Here is a 21,020-nt window from a genome sequence, read left to right on the forward strand (position 1 = left end):
GTTCACATTCCAGGCCCTTCTCCCACTTCCCATTTTTGCCCTGCCTTTATTGAGGGTAATTATGGCATTTGTATTCTCAGGCTGAATTCCTCTGAAGTTGCTCAGAGGCTAGCTTTTGGCCTGAACCTTGAGGTTTTCTGTGTGCGGAAGGCTAATTTCTTTTACGCAGTTATTCTTTTTGTTGTACTTTTAATACCTTAATTTTGGATTAAATATCACACTTCCATTCGTTACCACGTCATACCTGTATCCTTGCCACAGTTACAGTTGAAATAGTATTTGAAAATGCAGTCCGGGGAAACAAAATGATTAATAAATAGCAATAACACCCACCGTGTATTGAGCACTTCACTCTGTGATAGCTACTGTGCTAATCATCTCACAAACATAATTCAGTTGTTACTGCCACCTTTTATAGGTAAGGAAACGCAGCTTTGTGAGTACACAGCTAGGACCTAGCATGTCACTGTTAAGCTATGCAACAAACAGCAAGTCAGAGCAATGCCCCCTCTGCCCCAAACATCAAGCATCTAAATTGCTACCTATGCTATTTCTTCCAATCCCCTCGATCTAGTTTATACTGCTTTTGGCTGGAAGTGGATTGAACAACAAACATTTTAAAACCACTCGAATCAACGAAAGTTCTCATTTACTCAACAAGTATCTGCCGAGTTCCTGTGCATGAGGCGATGTGCTCGGTGGGGCATCTGAAGATAGCGCTTGATTTTTGAGAACGTAGAGCCACCGTGGAAGAGGCAGAATAGCACCGGTATTGCTATCTACGTTGGACCGGAGACACGCAGGGAATGAGTGGAAGTGAATGATTTCACACTGGGTGCTCAGGGAGGGCACCTCTGAAAAGGCAGGCTGTGAGCGGGGCTGGAATGTTATGAGGGGACAGTGTTCCAGGCAGAGAAAATGTCAAGTACAAATGCGCTCAGGTGGGAGCTGTTTTACTTCTTCAAAGGCAGGCAAAGAGGCCGCTACGGCCAGAGGGCAGTGAGTGAGGGAGATCCAAGGCAGAAGGGAGAGCAGGTCCACGAGGAGGGGATAGGGGTCACATCACTACTGTCAAGGCTTGAGCTTTGGCTCCGAGTAGGATGGGAAGCCCTGAAAGGTTTTGAGCAGAAGAGCCACACATTTAAACTCGCTTTTCAGTGACCGCTCTGGCCTACTATGCGAGGAGGGCAGCAGGCAGGCCGGCCAGGAGGCATGTGTAGTTGTCCAGGTAAGGGGCAACGGTGGCTTGGGCCCTGGCAGGTGATGGAGATGAAATCTGCTGAAGGAATGGAATGTGAGGTGTGAGAGAAAGGAGGCAAGCCTAACTCTAAGGTCTTTGGGCTGAGCACCTGCCAGGAGAGATGGGTAGACTAGGGGAGGAGCTGGCTGGTGGCTGGGGGAGCAGAGTTTGGTTTCGGACATATTCAGAAAGGCCTACTAGTCTTCCAAGTGGAGGTGTTGATGAGGCAGTTGAATACACAGGTTAGGACAGATGAGAGGCTGGAAATCGGATGAAGACCAATTAGAAGCTAGAAAAAGAGGGAAGAGATCATAAGTGACTCTCTTGAACAAGTTCCAAGGCACTAAAAATGTTTTTTTAAACATTTATTTATTTTTAAGAGACAGAGACAGAGGACAAGTCAGGGAGAGGCAGAGAGAGAAGGAGACACAGAATCCGAAGCGGGCTCCAGGCTCTGAGCTGTCAGCACCGAGCCCGACGCGGGGCTCGAACTCACTAACTGTGAGATCATGACCCAAGCTGAAGTCGGACGCCCAACCGACTGAGCTACCCAGATGCCCCAGTTTCGAGGCATGTTAATTTATATCATCACTGTTTTTAGATCCCTTACAAAGGTCTGTGATGGCTGTAAAAATACGTGGGTGTCGTAAGAAGTGGCTATAGCTTCACCACCGGTTTCTACAGCGTGGGCCTTAGGCCAGCCAGCATCTACACCACCTGTGAGCTTCTTCAAGATGCAGACGGTTGGGTCCCAACCAACCTGGTGAGGCGTACACTCAGGGGACAGGGCCCCGGACACTTGGACAGATGCTCCAGGAGATTGTTATACACAGTTAAAGGTGCCTGAGCTGGATAAGAAGTTTAGTATTTCAAGGTTTAATCATTTAGAAAGAAAGGAACAACTTTTTTTTAAGGTAAAGTGTCTTTATTGTTTGAGGCTTAAGAAATTGTAAACAAAAAACATTATGACATTTCATTTCTTGGTCTTTTGTACAAGGTTATAAAAATACAATACCACTTAGTCTTTATAAACTCTTGAAAATGTCTACAAGTTCACACTTAGTACAATACAAAAAGGCACTTAAAACACAGAATGAGATGATTTTTTTTAAAAACCACCTTATAGATATGATTGAAATTATTTGGGAAAAATTTATAAATACAGACTCGTACATAAATAGGATTTGACTTTTGCTTCTTTTTCAAAACATTTTCCCCATGTTACCTACAGACAGCATAAATGTGACTGCCCTCTCCCACCTTCTTTGTTCTTGATTTAGGTTAACAGAAAAACAAGCTAATATTAATCTGTTTTTCTTCAATTTAATCCCTTGTTTTAGATAAAACAAAATTCTTAATTTGTAACCAAATCACCCGAAGCATTTTTTAGAAGGCCAGGCTCAATTTCATTTTGTTTTAAATCACATTCATTTAAAAAAAAAATAGGAAGACAATGATGTGAATATTATACGGACTTATTACTCAGCTGCCAGAATCACCCTCAGCAACATTTCTGAAGCATATGAATGTACATGTGTGTGTATTTGTAAATATCGCCGTTGCATCTTTCAAGCTCCAGAGCTTACTGAAACCACTCTTAATGCCGGCTTTGTAAACCAGGGCTTAGGTCTGGACACAACCCAAATCATTCAGTGCACTCATCTACGAGAGGAAAGACGCGTGAGCTTCTCGCATTTTTAGCTCTTCATTTTCTTTCAGGTTGAGCAAAGGATAAGCCATGTACAACATAAGTTAAGTAACAACCCACCGCCCTGTGCCACGTATGTGCTGTTGCTAATTAAAATAAGCGTGTTCTTGCTGTGGAAATTCTACACTTTGGGAATTTTGTAAGATCAGCATTTCAGGGCATTGTTAAGAAAGAATAAATGTTTTTCAGCTAAAAGAAATATGAGTCAGAGCACTAACTCATTCTCTGCATACAGGATGCTGTTTTAGAGGTAACTGTATTACTGCACCCCAACGGTGTTGTTCACTAAAGAAACACATCCATTGCTTTAAGGAATTGCCTGAATGTGATTAACTGCAATGATTTAACAATGAAACTCAAAGATTTGATTACTTTCCTGGCAGGATTTGGACTATAAATGAAAACTGGCATTTAAAATAATATGGGGGAAAATATAGAGCCACTTGAATACTTACCACTTTATTACTGCAATTATAATCAGTAATGATTTGAATTAGTCCTTGACATTGATATGCGTGTTTAAATTGGTCGTTAATTGTGCCTTTTCTGCCTTTGGTTCTGTTGCTCACCCTTTTAAGAGATGCCATGATCATTATAATCAGCACATGGTTGTGTTGCATGAAGGGAGCGTCTCGTACTACCTTCCTGAGCCTATGTACATGTGTTCGTTTATCATGCCTCTGCTCATACTTTTCTATTTAACTTTTCTGCTGGATAGCATTGAAAAGCCTGTGCTGATTTTCAAGGCAGTCTTTCAGCTTATCCTCTGTCAAAGTCAGTCGCTGCTCCAAGATTGAAACAGTCTGTAAAAGGAGGACAAAATAATCAATGCCTGGTGACCTGATGGTGAGGACGGTGATGGTAATCTCTGCATAGGGGATCCTTTTAGGAACTGGAATGTCCACCCTTTTGCCAGGAAGGGGCTCAAAATTAGCCCCAGGGCTTGTTCAGCTTCTGGGCTCTACCATGGGGCAAAAAGCACTAGCAAGCAATTTGAGGAAAAGATAAAATCTGACGCCTTTGGTGAGAAAAAAGATGAGGACTCTGTAGACCATTCTTGTCTGGCCTCCTAAGGCACGGATGCCAGGGAAGAGGCCACACGAACTGTTCTAAGTGGGCTTTCATGCTACACGGCAGTGTGGGGAGTGGGGGCGGAATGCCACCTGCCCAGCCCACGGGCTCCTTAAATGTCATCACTGCCATTCTGGCACGATCAATCCATGATGGACCATAGCTATACCACCCCAGGGAGCTGGAAACCTAGTTTACTTTGAAAATACTGTAATGACTGGCATCAGTTCTCACAGCCTGAAAATGGTAACAGCACCTCACAGGGTTGTTAGGAAGACTGGATGAAATAATGCATGTAAAATGCTTATGCTGGTGCCTGGCACCCAGGACTTGGTGAATCTTAGCTATTCTAACTCCTTTGGCTAATAAATGAGCTTCTGACTAAACACACACACACACACACACACACACACACACACACACACACGGCTACTTTTAAATGTTGCAAATCCAATTTTTTGTGATATTGACTACTTCATCTTTAATCTTTTCTATTTCTTTTAAACTTTTTATTCTAAAATAAAATGGATTCAGGAAGTTGCACAAAACACATGTCCCTTAGTGAATTCTCATGAGAAAAGTACCCTCATAACCAGCACCCAGGTCAAGAACTGGAACACTGCCAGCCGCCCCAGAGTTACTCCCAGGTGCCTCGCAAAGTCCCCACTTCTGTCCTCCCCCGATAGTAGCCACTTTCCTGACCAAATTACTTTCTCGTGTCTCTTTATGGTTTTATCTTTCAGGTGTACATCCCTAGACACTATAATTTCGTCTCACCCATTTGCAAAGTTTGACATGTCATTTAAAGTTCCTTTTAATCTACAGCTTCTCATCCCCTCTCCCTTTTTTTTCTTTATAATTTGTTTGTTGACAGATTCAGGCCATTTCAAGTACAGTTTGCCTGTAGCACTGCCACCAGTCTGAAGGTGAAAAAGAGCACGCTGAGGGTACAGTCTGGTCCGTTTGGTTCTCTGTATGCTCTACAAATTGGCAGCTGGATTCAAAGGCTTGAGGAGACTCATATTAGATCTGTAAGACTACAGATCTACTGAGATCTATAGATAAGACTACAGGTAGTGGTCTATTTTGTTAGAAGCCACGTTAATAAGGTTTGATCATTTCTTTTCTCGTGATGTTGGGAACTGCTCAATGCATAAATCTATTCATTCTTGAGGATGGTAAATGATGATATTCTAATCTCATCCTTTAAAAAAGTATTAGTTGGGATAATTCATTAATAAGAGACACTTTCCTCATCTACTACGTGGCTATCCAGTACTAGAGTTCATATAAGAAAGGCAAAATAGGGGCGACTAGGTGGCTCAGTCGGTTAAGCATCCGACTTCGGCTCAGGTCATGATCTCGCGGTCCGTGAGTTCGAGCCCCGCGTCAGTCTCTGTGCTGACAGCTCAGAGCCTGGAGCCTGTTTTAGATGTCTCCCTCTCTCTCTGGAGCCTGGAGCCTGTTTCTGTGTCTCCCTCTCTCTCTGACCCTTCCCCGTTCATGCTCTGTCTCTCCCTGTCTCAAAATAAATAAACGTTAAAAAAAATTTTTTTTAAATAAAAAAAAAGAAAGGCAAAATAAATGCTTGGTTATTTTAGTAAGTTTCAAGATAATGAATTGATTCCCTGTCACCCTCTGAAGGTAAACAATTTTTAAAATACCATTATTTACCAGCTTTTACTTTTATATTTCATACTATATATTATGACTAATTAAAAAATGATGCTGATAATATTTTTTTACCATTTCTTGAGTACGTATATGGGCCAAGCATTTTGCCATATATTTTATACACATTATTCCAATCCCACCAAAGGGATTTATATGTATATCGTCAATACCCTGAACACCGGTTAACTCCATTCATCTACCATATAAAATGTAATTTTATTTTAATTTATTTCTAATTACAGTTCAGTACAGATAGGTTATAAACACTGAGTTAGATGTTCAGTCATCTGTAATTAAAGTGCATCAGAACATGTTTATTTTACTTGCTACGTGCCCACAGATTCAGTGTTTCTATTTTGCAAGTGTGCTGGGCTTGCTTCTAACCTCTTTAATTGTAAAAAGAAAGCCAGCCTTTCAAAATTAAAAGGAACAGTCAATAAAGCTTAAAGTGATTCATTTAGCCTTGAATTGGGAGAGATGTCGAGGCTAAAAGAATAGAGAGTGGACAGACTCATTTGGAAGAGTCTCTAAGAACAACCTGACATCGAATGCAACAGTATAGGTGAAGAAGTTGGGGCAATATGGGAAATAAGCCAACCCAAACTAAATCTGAAAGGGAAACTGCCTTTAAAGGAAAGAAATGTCTGATAAACGCAGAGAAAGTCACCTCCAGCACAATATTGCAAAATGAAAATTGGTGATTTTAATATCAGTTTCATTGAACAAATCGTATGATGACTCCAAGTTCTCACCTGGCTCTTTCCCACATTCTGACAGGGCCCCAAATCCACATATATGCCCCTTGCCTCTAAAGGCCCTGAGATGTTATCCCTGGTTTTTAGTATTCATTTAATTAGCAGTTCTAAACCCTGGCCGTAAAACATAATCATATTGGGCAACGAGACAAATGTCAGGGCCTTACCCCAGACCAATGGCAATGGATTCTGTGGAGATGAGAACTGGCCATCTGTATGCTTTAGAACTGTCCAGGTGATTATAACGTACAGCAGTGATGAGAACAGAATGAGATGATTTCTATGCAAGAGCTATTCCAACATGAAATATGTATTATGGAAAAGTAATCGACATCTCTCCAGTTCACATTATAGCCTCTCTTTCTGTATAACTTATAACAAGGTCTGCTTATTCTACGTATTGCAGGAACAATAAGACTTCTTCAAAGGAAACAATAAGACTTCTTCAAAGGAAACAATCAGCAGAGCTGGAGGAGAAATGTTTGATGTATCCATTTCAACACACAACTTCTCTTAAGTGACATCTATTATCTCCTGACCGAGAGTTGGAAGACCCTTGGTACATAAAGATCCATAGTATACCTTCTTTGCAAATGTAAAATGGCATCAACGGACAAGTTAAAATTCTAAAACAAGAATGCAAAAACTATAAAAACTATCACCTCCAGAAGAACACAGCATCAATGTAAAAAGCTTTGAAATGAGGAAAGTTACATCTTGGACGGTGAGAATATCTGCTCCTTGCCTCTAAAGGGGAAGGGAAGAACTCTAAGGGAAGAACTATAAACTGTCAAAATTTCATTCTAACCAAAAACTGTTCACCATTTTTTCAATAGCCCTAAATATTTCTTTGATAATGTCCTAATCTGAACATACTACATCAAAAATCTTAGAGTAAAATGTTATTGAGAAGAATCAAATACATTTACTGCATGGAGTACCAGTGCCATTCTTTATAGTCTCCACTGTGCCCTCTGGCCCCCAGAAGCCAGATAAAGTGCCGTGGCAGGTGTGTGTGTGTGTGTGTGTGTGTGTGTGTGTGTGTGTGTGTGCGCGCGCGCGCGCACGCGAGCATGTGTGTGTATGCGCGCGCATGCGCACATGCACGGGCACACACACACGTGTGCCCTCTGTAAGATCTTACTAGAGCAGCCCAGCAGAGCATGCCTTGCTATATCAATGGCCACCCTGAGCTTGCCTTTCTGAGAAAAAAGAACTTCCCCCTGCTCTGCAAGTTCTGCAAACTACCGCAACCAGGATTATTTTAACTCACCCTGAAGTACACGTAAAGCACGCTAACCCACCTGTGTCAAAACACTGAGTTGTTCCATGATGTGCTCTAAAGCATCAGTCACGGCGAGTGGTATGCTTCTCTGGCTCTCAGAAGGGAAGTCACTCGTGTCTTCTGTTTTCTTTTTCGAGGTTGTTGGTGAACATTCCGATGACAATAAAGAAGGGTTCAAGAAATAACTGTTGATCTCTTCACCTTTGTCTGCTAAGGTTCTAACAGTGGTATCTGTTGTCTTTGACATCATAGAAAAGATAGGAAGAGTTATATTTTCCAAGCCTTAAAAGGAGTTTTCAACATTCCTCTTCTAAATACCCAGCTTTCATTTAATTATTTACCCTCAATTACAGTATTATAGAAATTACTATTGCAGGGAGAAAATAAAGCTAACAATGAATAGAGAAAATTTATTATTTCCCTTGGTATTTTAATGAAATACACTTTGTATGTATCTGTCTGAAAGATGAGGCATTCTACCACTAAAAAGACTGTTAGATGCAGTCCAATTCTTAATTAAAAACAAATACCATATCAAGATGACTATTATTTTTACAAAAATCGAAAATAACAATATTGGTGAGGATGTGGAGAAATCAGAACGCTAATGCAATTGCTGGTGGGAATATAAAATGGTGCAGCTGCCGTAGGAAACAGTTTGGCTGTTCCACAAAAAGTTAAACATAGAATTACCATATGATCTAACAATTCCACTCCTAAGGATAAATCCAAAAGAACTGAGAGCAGAGACTTAGATACTTTTACACCATTGTTCATAGCAGCTTTATTCACAATAGCCGAAAGGTGGAAACAACAGGAGTATCCATTAGCAGGTAAACATATAAACAAAATGTGGTATACACATACAATAGAACATTATTTAGCCACAAAAATGACTGGAATTCTGATACATGCTACAACAGGATGAACCCTGAAAATACTATGCTAAGTGAAATAAGCCAAACACAAAGGAAAATAGTGTATGAGTCTACTAATATGAGGTATGTAAAATAGGCAAATTCATAGAGAAATAGTAAAGGTTACTATGGGCAGGAGGGACGGGGAGGGTGGAGTTATTGTTTGAAGGGTCCAGAGTTTCTATTTGGAATGGTGAAAAAGTTTTCAAAATAGATAGTGGTGATGATTACACAACACTGTGAATACTTATTGCCAGTAAACTGTGCACTTAAAAATGATTAAAAGGGTAAATTTTATGTTGTGTATATTTTACCACAGCAAAACAAAAAACATAAAAACGCTCCAAACAATTGGTAATGAACAACCTGAAAATAAAATTAAAAAAAAAAAAAAAGCTCCATTTACAATAGCACCAAAAAGAATAAAATACTTAGGATAAATTTAATAAAAGAAGTGTAAGACTGATACATTGAAAACTGCAAACATCACCGAAAGAAATTAAGGATATAAATAAATGGAAAGGCATCCACACCTGTGACACGTTCATAGACCAACCAGAACACTTAATACTGTTAAGATGGCAATACTCCCCAAATTGATATGTACAGATTCAATACAATTCCTATCAAAATCTTAGCTGCCTGGTTTGCAGAAATTGACAAGCTGATCTAAAATTCATAAGGAATGCAAGGAACCCAGAATAGCCAAAATAATATTGAAGAATAAAGTTAGAGGACTCACACTTCCCAATTTAAAAATTTACTACAAAACTACAGTAGTCATAAAGACAAACATATAGATCAACGGAATAGAACTGAGAGTCCAGAAATAGTCCTTCCACCTATGGTCAATTGTTTTTTTTTTTTTTTAACAAGGTTGCCAAGACAATTTAATGGTGAAAGAATAGTGCTTTTCACAAATGATGCTGGAAAAAGTAGATGTCTAAGTTCAAAAGAATGGATTTGGACCCTTACCTCACACCATATACAAAATTACCTCAATATGGATCATAGACTTAAATATAAGAACTAAAACTATAAAACTCTGAGAAGAAAACATACAAATAAATTTTCCTGACCTTGGATAGACAGAGGCTATTTAGACACAACACCAAAAGTACAAATAACTGACTAAATAAATTGGACTTTATCAAAATGAAACACTTTTGTACTTCAAAAGATATGATCAAGAAACTGAAAAAAAAAACCCACAGAATGGAAGAAAATATTTGCAAATCATATATTTGATAAGAGACTTGTTGATGAACATATAAAGAACATATGAACACTTACAAATCACATATAAAAAGAAAAATACCTCAAAATATGGTCAAAGTATCTGAATAGATGTTTCTCCAAAGATACACAAATGGCAAGTTCATAAAAAGATGCTCAACATCATTAGCCATCAGGGAAATAAATGCAAATCAAAGCCACAATGAGATACCACTTCACACCCACTAGGATGACTAAAACAAAAAAGACAGAATCTAAGAAATGTTGGTGAAGATGTAGAGAAATTGGAACCCTCAATTTATTCACTAGTGCAACTGTATAAAGGTACAACCACTTTGGAAAATAGTTTGGGTAGTTCCTTGAAATGTTAAAGAATTACCAAAAGACCTAGCAATTGCATTCCTTGGTATATACCGAAGATAAACGAAACTTGCTCATGAATGTCATGGAGGCATTATTCATAATAGCCCAGAAAATGGAAACAATTCATATGCATCCAAATGCTGTGATAATGAATGGATAAACAAAATGTGGTATAACCATACAATGAATGTTATTTACCCAAAAAGGAAAGGAGTACTAATATATGCTACAATGTGAATGAGCCTTGAAAACATTAAGCTAAGTTAAAGAAGCTATATACAAAGGCCATGCTTTGTATGATTTCATGTACGTGAAATGGTCAGAATAGATAAATGTATGAAGACAGACTGAGATTAGTGGTTGCCAGGAGCTAGGAGGAGAGAAGAAGGGGGAGATACTGGTAATGGGTATGAGGGTGATGAAAATGATCTAAAATTCTCAGTCACCTGGCTGGCTCGGTCTGTAAAGCATGGGACTCTTGATCTCAAGGTTGTGAGTTTAAGCCCCATGTTGGGTATGGAGCCAAAAAGAGAGAGAGAGAGAGAGAGAGAGAGAGAGAGAGAGAGAGGGAGAGAGAGGAAGGGAGGGAGGGAGGGAGGGAAGGAGGAAGGAAGGAAGGAAGGAAGGAAGGAAGGAAGGAAGGAAGGAAGGAAGGAAGGGAGGGAGGGAGGAAGGGAAGAAGGGAGGAAGGAAATAAAATGTTCTAAGATTATTTCTGGAGTGGTAAAATAGTTCTAAAATTAGATACTGGTGATGGTTACACAACTTTGTGAATATACTAAAAACCATTGAATCATACACTTTAATAGGGTGAATTTTATAGTATGTGAAATATATCATGTTAAAGCTATTGTGAAAAACAAACAAAAATCCAAATACATATCACAGAAAAAATTTTAAAGTTTTTAATCAATTTTACATTTCTGGTTATCACATGAGAGTTCCTGAGAGAGGTCCCTCAAACATGTTACCTTAATGATGATGATGATGATGGTGACAACAGGGCTTGTTTCATACTTGGTACTGTTTCAAGTACTTTACACACATGAACTGATTTAATTTTCACAATAATCCCATCAAGTCGGTTCTACTAATATTCCCATTTTACAAATGAGGAAACAGAGATACAGAGAGATTGAGTAACTTGCCCAAGGCCATACACACACATAGGAAAGATGTATGAGACGTAACCAATCATAAATCTCCATGATCCTTCCAACCATTTTTTTAGGAATATGAAAACTTTCAAGTTTCCTTGTCACAATCTTACAAATTCACCATTTGTTGAAAATAATAAAAAACTCAAAATCCACCATTCACAATTCAAGTGTATTTTAAAAGTATGTATAAAATGCATCTTTGTACTCCTACCTAGCTAAGTGTATCTGGCTCAGGGTCTCTCTGTTTGTTCACTCAACGAATAGTCCCGGGGCCCTGCTCTGTGCTAGGCACCATTCTAGGCAGTGAGAACCTAGCAGTGGGTAGCATGACCCAAGACTTGGCTCTCCTGAAGCTTGAGCCCTTCAGTCATTTGGTAACACATCTTTTCTACTTTTCACCCTCTGAAATTTATAAACTTATATTTTTGTTTTATTGTCTAGCAGGTTATATTTATCTTCAAAAAACCATCCTGGTCGCTGAGCAGTTTTGCTCTGTACCCCTATTTTCCCCCTTTGTGATGTGCCTGACAATGTTAAAGTGTGAACCTAAAATACCTGAGTGGTATTATTTTAGGATATGAAGCACTCATTAAAATCCACACCCCAAAACAATCCCATTACTAACCCTTTGAATTATTCATTCCACGTGGGGAAGTAAAGCTAAAATTGTCATTAAAATGTCCAGAAGCAAAATTCCTAGCAATCACAGACCATGGAAGAACAAGTTAACACAAAGGATTTTTAATGTTACTGATTAGCCAGAAGCAACTATGACCCACTCATTCATGCTCTGAGCTAAGGGAAGTGGGAAAGAAACATACAGAATTTCTTTACCTGGGTCCCCAGCTAGTGGCTGGTGGCAATAATGGAAATGAAAGCCCCGTAAAGATGAGTATGAAATATAAAAAGGATTTGCTGAGAAGCCCTGCCTCACAATCACGGCCTGCATTCCAGATCCTGGGCAGTCATCTCACCGATCGGGAACAATGTGTGGATGGCCATGTACAACGCAATGATCCTCATCCCAAAATAATTCCTCCTCAAAGAACAGACTTTTTTTTTTTTTTTTAACATTGCTTCTGCTCTGCCTGCAATGCCTTCTCTGCCCTTCCAGCAGAACTGAATTCTTTTTGATCTCTAAATGTCGGCTTAATTGTCACTTCAGAAGGTCTTCCCTGACCACCTTCCTGAAACTGGACCTTCCATTCGCCAACATGGCATCCTCATGTTTTCCTCCATAACTGATCAGAGTTGGTGTCTACATATTTGTTCCCAGTTTACTGTCTTTCTCCCTCACTAGACTGTGCTATGCCCACTCCCTTACCATTGCATCCCCTCGACTGGGCAGGAACTTGAATCCTTTTGAATATGTTACGCGTTTGTATGCAGATTTTATTACTGTTCTCAAAGATGGAAACCAAACACTCCATATGACCAAGGCAGTGTTTCTCACATGGGTCACATCACACCTACATAAGTACATGCAAATATCACTAGTGATGCTACGGCAACAGTTCCAGCCATTCATGGGGAAAGGCCTCAACCTAATTAAGAAACCAGTCATTGAATTCTGGGGCCTTGCAGTCAGAGTGGTTAGTGAAGAACGGGTAACAGGAAGTGGACAAAGGAAAGATTTTAAGACCCTAGACCGTCTAGGGAGTAAAAGATCTCAATGCAGTCTTAGCAATGCTTTTCTTGTTGGGACCAGCATCAAATAGATTACTATGATATGACATGTGGAGATGAATAAAACACAGAAAAGGGTATGGGCAGAGAGAGGGGAAGAACTTGATCTACATTCTACATTAGCCACCTGATGTAGCTGTCTCTCAGAGGTACTGGAGCCTAGAAATTAGCAGATTCTTTCCCATGAACCAACCCCAACTTTGCGTCTTATTTGTACAGGGAGAGAGAGATGCACAGCTTGGGGAAGTTTTAACACACTCATTCATAAAATAAAAAAAATTAAAAAATGAGAAAGGCAAAAATATGTTTAAGATTCTGGGCCATCCAAAGTCAAGCAAGTGAGGCTTTGGTCCCTACTGCTCTTAGTGAATCAGGCCCTCCCCTACCTCAAAGCTGCTAACATTCATTTCCTGGATAAATGCTTCCCAAGCACCAACATCATACTAAGCATTTACCAACGTTAAATTTTATGTTGCCGACTAAAATGAATGAAATCTTGCCATTTGCAACAACACGGATGGAGTCAGAATATATCATGCTAAGCAAAGTGAGTCAGAGAAAGATAAGTAGCATATGATTTCACCCATATGTGGAATTTAAGACACAAAACAGATGAACATAGGGTAAAGGAAAGAAAAATAAGATAAAGAGAGAGGGAGACAAACCATAAGAAACTCTTAAATATCCACAAACTGAGGGTTTCTGGAGGGGTGTTGGGTGGGGGATGGGCTAAATGGGTGATGGGCATGAAGGAGGGCACCTGTTGGGATGAGCACTGGGTGTTGTAACTAAGTGATGAATCACTAAGTTCTATTCCTGAAAACAATATTACACTATATGTTAACTAATGTGGACCTACATTTTTTTTTTAATTGAAAAAAAAAAAATAAATGTAAGCATGGTGCAAGAGAAGTGTGTAAGAATTCTGCTCTCAAGAATTCTCTCTTGTGGTGAGAGAATGAAGACAGAGCAAGGCCCAGAACCCTTGCAGTGCCTGGCACATCACTTGCACTGCAGAATAAACAAGAAACACGGGGAGACAAATGGCTAGAAGACTGCAGAAAAGAGCAAATGCTTTGGCACTTCATAAAAGGAAGAAATCACACTATGATCCCTTATCTCTTTTATTGCTGACACGTGAAGTACAGGGAGGTAAGAAGAGCTCTTTCGCTGGCTGAGTCAACAAACGAAGGCCTCCAATGGTAGGCATTAAAGCCACAGCGGAGAGCAAGGGAGATGTGGCACCTTCCTTCACGGAGCTTACAGTTTTCCAAGGAACCGCTCCCTCCAAAAGGATGGCAGGACAATCACCACCCCTATCCTTGGACAGGCCCATGGTTGCCATCTCAAAGATGGAAAATGCAGCCTCACCAACTGCATGAATAAATCTGAGTGGCTGAGAAACCCTTACTTCTACACGTTAAAAGGCTCGACTCCCCATCGGAACATACAAAATAAAACAAGAGGTACAGAGTTGACTAATGCAAACAGCTTTGATGGGCTGGAGAGCTATATACAAAAGCTCTGATATTCTGGGGTCAAAGGGCTCTTAGCAGGTTGTGTAGGTGTCATGGAAAAATTAATGCACAATTTTTCACTCGTCACTTAGAGAATGAATTTTTAATACATTAATAGAAATTGAAAATTGTGGCATTTGTAAGCAAATTTTTATCAGGAAATTAACCATGCAACAATGTAATCAAGGGCCCCACATCTAAACTATTACTATTTATATAATGAACAATGGAACATTCAAGATACTGTGGTGCTCCATTACACCTGGGAGCTCATGTATTATATTCATTTCATTCCCTTCCTCTCCTCTCCTCTCCTCTCCTCTCCTCTCCTCTCCTCTCCTCTCCTCTCCTCCCCTCCCCTCCCCTCCCCTCCCCTCCCCTTCCCTCCCCTCCCTCCTCCTCCTACCCCTCCTCCTCTTCTCACTCACTCTGTCTGGGTGAGCAAGTCAGAACTAATCACGGGTGTAACTTCACTCTCATAAGTCATCATTCTTGCCATCAGTACAGCACTGTCATTTCTTGTTATATTTGTGTTCATATGTCTATATTCCCAACTAGTTTATGAGACGTAGTCTCTTGAGTTCAGTGGCCATAACTTTACCTTTTTTTCTCAGGTGTTTAGTACAGTGCATGAGACACTGATAGAGCTCAGCTGTTGTGGAACTTTGACTGCGATTCACTGAATTCACTGTCCTATATCGGTTGAACCATGAACAAAATATGAATATTGATAATTTGACAGTATTTGGAGAGACGCAAAAACCCAAAGTTAAGCTAATGCCATTCTCTACTAAAAATTACTGTCTGAAATGCCTCTTCAGAAGCACAATAAGGGAGCAATGGAAGCATTTATCACTTAACTGCAAATCTGCAAATCACTTCTTGATTTTTACCCACCACCCCCCTCCAGCATACTTGATGGTTTCTAATGGCCTAGCATAAAGACTTTCTGACAAATAGGAATGCAAAAGTAGGCATGTCACATGTAAAGATAACCAATGACTTGGCCTTCAGATATATAATAAATGGGTTAAAATAAGTCAGTGTTGGCTTATAACTAATGATTTTAGTCTTGCTTTAATTCTGTAACTACAGAATAAAACAGACAAAAGTCAGAAAAGTCTATCCAAAGTGGTCTTGATGGGAGCTAATGTGAGTTTCCCATCATTGAAAATGCTAAAATAGACTTGCGATGGTCATTTGTTAGGGATATTATGAAAAATATACAAGCATCAGGTCAGGAAATTCTACTGAATGCCCTTCAAAGTCCCTTCCATTCTGGATATTCTGAAATTTTTAATATTTATTTTATTTATTTATTTATTTATTTATTTAGAGACAGAGCATGAGCAGGGGAGGGGCAGAGAGAGAGACGAAGACACAGAATCCGAAGCAGGCTCCAGGCTCCAAGCTGTCAGCACAGAGTCTGACGCAGGGCTCAAGCTCACAAACCGCGAGATCATGACCTGAGCCGAAGGATATTCTGAAATTTTTAAATCACTGCACACTCGCGCACACACACACACACACACAGTTATAAAATGCCTGCCTGAAACAGACTACGATAACAAAAAAATCTTTTGCTGGACAAAAATAAAGGTAACTATTATTTTTCAAATAAAGAATGGATTATTTACTTTCAATAACATTTAGAATACAAATCTGAAACGTCAATGATCTCTATATGCAATCTAAAATAATGAAGATATAACACTCATTCAAACAGCATTATTTTATTTAGCACCTACACATCAGAGAAATTCTAAATGCCAGGGATACATAAGTGCATTAGTGTCCTACTGCTGCTGTGACAAATTACAAGTTTAGTTGCTTAAAACAACACAGATTTATTATCTTAAAGTTCTGGAGGTCAGAAGTCCAAGATAGGTTTTGCAGAGGTGCCAGGAGAGCTGTGTTCCTTGGGGAGACCCTTGAGAGAGTCTGTCCCTTGCCTTTTCCGGCTTCTAGAGACTACTGCTTTCCATGGCTCCTGACTGTATTACATTAATCTCTGCTTCCATCACCATATCTCCTTCTCTAATTTTCATGCCTCCTTCCTCCCCTTACAGGCAACCCAGTGATTGTATTGGGCCCACCCGAATAATCCAGGATAATCTCTCCAACTCAAGATCCTTAACGTCATCACGTTTGCAAAGTCTCTTTTGCCATGTAAGAAAACACATTCACATATTCTGGGAATAGAAACATGGACATCTTTAAAGGATCGTTATGCTGCCTACTATAAGGAATGAATAAATGAGATCCCGTCAACATGGGGTTATAATCAAGTGGGTGAAACAAGAAATATACAGATATGTGACGTAATGTCAGGTAATCACCAGGGCTATGAAGAGAAGGCTGGGTAACGTGCTATCTTACAATATAGCTTCATTGATGATGTATTTTTTTTTTAGGAGAGGTAGAAAATAAATTTTAAGCATCTCAAGTTTGAGACACTTCCAAAGGGAATAGTCATGAATGCCACTGGAAGTATAGGATTCTAGATTTCTGTGGAGAAGTTGTGGAGAGTGATAAGTGGTATCTATTTACCAGTTTTTATAAATGAACAGCCAGATGAAGAGATACACAGAGCAAGGTCTGGGAAAAGTCCCAAGTACAGGAGCTTCTGTCTCCTTGAAGCTGGGGTGCTCAGCATATAAATATTATAGCCATGGGCCTATGATCACTTGGGTGGGGGAGTCAAACAAGAGAAGAGTTGCAAAGACTTCAAAAGGCAGGAAGAGAAGGAGCAGGAAAGGTGACTAGTGGCTCATGACGTGGGAAGGGTGGTGATCCAAGTGATGGAAGACTTTCAAGGAGAAGGAGGGGTCACCAGGACCAAGTCCTGTAGAAAGCATGAGATAGATGGATCACTGGGGCCGTGACACAAGCAGAATGGTGGGGCCAAAAATCTAATTGAGGTGGATTCAGAAGAGTGGAAAATGACGAAATAAAGATTGAATATAGGCAGCTCTTTTGGGGAGCTCTGCTTTAAAGGGGAACAGAGCAACGAGACAGGAGCTGGAGAAGGAAGAGGGGTCAGATGAAGTTTTCCTTTTTAAAGATGATGGAAAAGATCTAGTAGCAGAAGGAGAGCACTGATGTCACAGGGCCGTGAGGTGATAGCTACTCAGCGAATGAGTTGGCTAGGCAGTGCTGAGTGCCCTGGAACTTTGTGTAAATACACTTAAGGTGCAATCAGTCAGCATGACTGTCTAGTCAAAATCAGTTGCTTGGGTGTTGGGGCAGAGTAGGCAAAGAAATAGATTTAACCAGGTTGAAAATTTCTGGGTGAGTACAAGAGAGGGAGGAAGGGACAAGAGCATGGCCGTAATAATGGGCTACAGAATCTGAGGAAAAGGAGAGGGACGCAGACACAGGAGGTGGGCAGTGACAAGGCAGGAGGCTCAATGGATCGGAGACCCTTTTAGAGTTGATGAATTATCAAAATTGGAGGACTGGAGGAAGTGGTGGCCAAAGAGTAGGAGGCTTTACACTGAGTTTACCATCAGCACAAAGGATTCAGTCACTGGGTTCATCTGAGATTCCTGACAGAGAGAAAATGGCTGTCTTTCAGAAGTGACTCAGAGTGTTGCTCTATCTTTAGCTCTCTCCTTCAGATCAGAAGCCTGTGCTAACAGGAGTAGATAAACCAATCAGGAAAACAGAAAAAGGAGCTATAGAGTCACCCATGTGGGATTGTCACAGGACCACAGCACAAGATTCATTCGCAATTTCTAAAATTGCTAGGAAGGAAATCCTGAAGGAGGTAACCACATCTCTTCTATTGTGTACATCTGCACAGCGTATTGTATAACCTTGTAAAAACATACCCACCTGTGCCAGTCTTACTGGCTTAAGAGTATCTCTTGGATAAAATCAGAGAATGTCATGTGAAATTTGTGTCTCCCAAACTAAATTGGCTGAGCTGACAAAGACTTCTGCTTGTCCCTTGGGAGAAATCATATGTCTTTTCTTCAAAGAAAGAGCCTTCAGGCTTCAGGGATAAGGTTTTACAGAGGGTTTTGATTTTTCTTCTTCAAACCAAATTGGAAATTTTGTTTTTGTCAGAAGACTTGAAAAACACATCCCCATGCAGCTATCAACTATAACATCTGAATGTTTAATTCAATCCCCTTGGAAAAGGCAGCTGTGGCAACAAATCAACTGTCTGTCTTTGTCTTTTATCTTCATTCTCATCTCTAGAGAAGCTTATTAACTTTGAAGGATACACGAACTTGCAGGATACAACGAGGACATATAAAATCTGTACAAAAACGGCCTTATACGATTTACCTCTTACATGATTAGGCAAACGCAAACTATGACACTTCACTCTTTGTTTAAAAAAGGTGCGTGCATGTGCGTGTATCTAAATTTTGAGGCAGGTAATACCTTATATTATACAATGATGTGTTTCTTAAAGATATTTTATATTCAAGTATTACATCTTGGAGAAAATGGAAGTTTGACGTGGAAAGCCATATTTGGTTTAGTTTCACCCACATGTCTCAAAAGAGCCATCTGTTCACCTTTTAGAAAACTGCCCTTCTCTGTGTGCACAACAGCAACCAAGAGAAATTAAAACATGAGTGAATAAGAAATGCAACCTCACTGCAATCCTAACATTTTTTTAGGTAGGCTCCATGCCCAGCATGGAGCCCAATGTGGGGCTTGAACTTACAATCCTGAGATCAGGTCCCAAGCTGAGATCAAGAGTCAGATGCTTAACGGGTGCCCCATTACTAACATTTTTGGATGAATCAGTAATCCTTCTCTTTTATCCAACTAGTAACTGTCTTTTTAAAAAGTGCCAACTATGCTTTAAAATTTTCAGTAAAAATATATAGAGAATATTAAAGCAACCTTAAGAAAGAAAGCGGACCCTTTTCTGATCTATCTTCTTTCCTTTCCCTTTTAAAAGATAACACCATCTTGAATATGTTATCTATCATCCCAATTCATGTCCCTTTACTTTTTACCACATCTGTAGACATCCCTAAATAATAGTACAGCTTTTGCATGTATTAGAACTACACATTTAAAAAGTGCAATGCTACTGTATTATATCCTTTTAGAACTTTTTGTAAATCAACAGTTTTTGATTTGTCTATGGTGATGTAGCCAAGTCTAGTTCACTTTCACTGTCAAATACTATTCCGCTGATCGACTAATCTACAATTTATACATTCTTTCTACTCGCATTAAGGGTTACAACGAGCAGTCTTATAAATGTCTCCTGTATACAGGTGCAACCATTTCTCTAGACTGGAAAAGTCATAGTTTTACCACATATTTTCCGAAATATTACCCAGACTTATTCTCATATGAGAAGACAATCTCCCCTTTTTTATAAAATAAGTATTTAATTGTTAGACATTTTAAATTTTAACAAAATTATGGCCAGGAAATGGAATTCCATGGTTTTCATTTCACTGTGCATTTCCATGATTACTGGTAACTTGAGTATATTTTATATGTATATTATCATTCTTCTGTAAATTGTCTGTTTAAACCCTCTGTCCACTTTTTAATTGGTCTACCTCTCTTCTTCCTAATTTAAGAGTTCTTTATACATTCTGGATACCAGTACTTTGTTGTTTAGATGTATAATATGTCTCCTACTCTGTGGTTTGTCTTCACTTCTATTTTATGGGATTGTCTTTATTCACACAAGTTTTTGTTTTAAATGTAGTCAGATTTGCTAAATCTTCCTTTGTAATTTTTGCATTTTGTATTGTGTTTAAGGAATCCTTGCCCACTAGGAATATATAAGTATATTCTCCTGTTTTCTTTTAGATGTTCTGAGTGTTGTTTTTTTGCATTTAGGCCTTTAACCCCTCTGGTATTGATTTTGTTTGTGGCTAAAAGTAAGAAAATAATCATATATTTTTTCCCAATTAGCCAGTTGTCCCAGCAGCATCTACTGAACAGTCTATTTAGTGACCAGTCCATCTCCAATCCTCAAATTTCTTCAAAACTGTCCTGTTCCAAAAATTGGCTATTTTTGGCCCTTCCTCTTCCATATGAGCTTTAAAACCAATGTTTTAGGTTTCATTAAAAATCTTACTGGGAGGAAAATAAATAAATGTTAAAAAAAAAAAACCGGGGGGAGGGGGTGGTGGTGCACCTGGGAGGCTCCGTTGATTGAGCATCCGACTTCAGCTCAAGTCTTAATCTCACGGTTTTTGAGTTCGAGCCCCACATCGTGCTCACTGCTGTCAGCACAGAGCCTGCCTACCTTGGATCTTCTGTACCCTCTACCACCCCTTCCCAGTTTGCGCTTTCTCTCAAAAATAAATAAATCTTTAAAAAAAAATCTTACTGGGAGGTTTATTAGAATTGCCTTGAATTTGTAGATTTATTCAGGAGAATTAACGTCGTAATGACATGGAGCCACCCTATCTA

The 21,020-nt window shown here is 39.5% G+C and overlaps 1 protein-coding gene across 5 annotated transcripts in view; it reads right to left on the reverse strand.

Moving 5' to 3' along the window:
- Positions 1-2,143: 2,143 nt before the first annotated feature.
- Positions 2,144-21,020, reverse strand: part of POC1B (POC1 centriolar protein B) — a 96,647-nt gene continuing 77,770 nt past the window's right edge. For all 5 annotated transcript variants that reach the window (XM_027071121.2, XM_027071119.2, XM_027071120.2 and 2 more), the window contains 2 exons: positions 7,753-7,971; positions 2,144-3,751 (listed from right to left, as the gene is read on the reverse strand). In XM_027071121.2, coding sequence (XP_026926922.1) covers positions 3,647-3,751; positions 7,753-7,971 — 324 coding nt within the window. In that variant the 3' untranslated portion in view covers positions 2,144-3,646. The remainder of the gene's footprint in view (positions 3,752-7,752; positions 7,972-21,020) is intronic.

This window comes from Acinonyx jubatus, chromosome B4 (genome assembly GCF_027475565.1).
Source record: "Acinonyx jubatus isolate Ajub_Pintada_27869175 chromosome B4, VMU_Ajub_asm_v1.0, whole genome shotgun sequence".
NCBI classification, from domain to species: Eukaryota; Metazoa; Chordata; class Mammalia; order Carnivora; family Felidae; genus Acinonyx; species Acinonyx jubatus.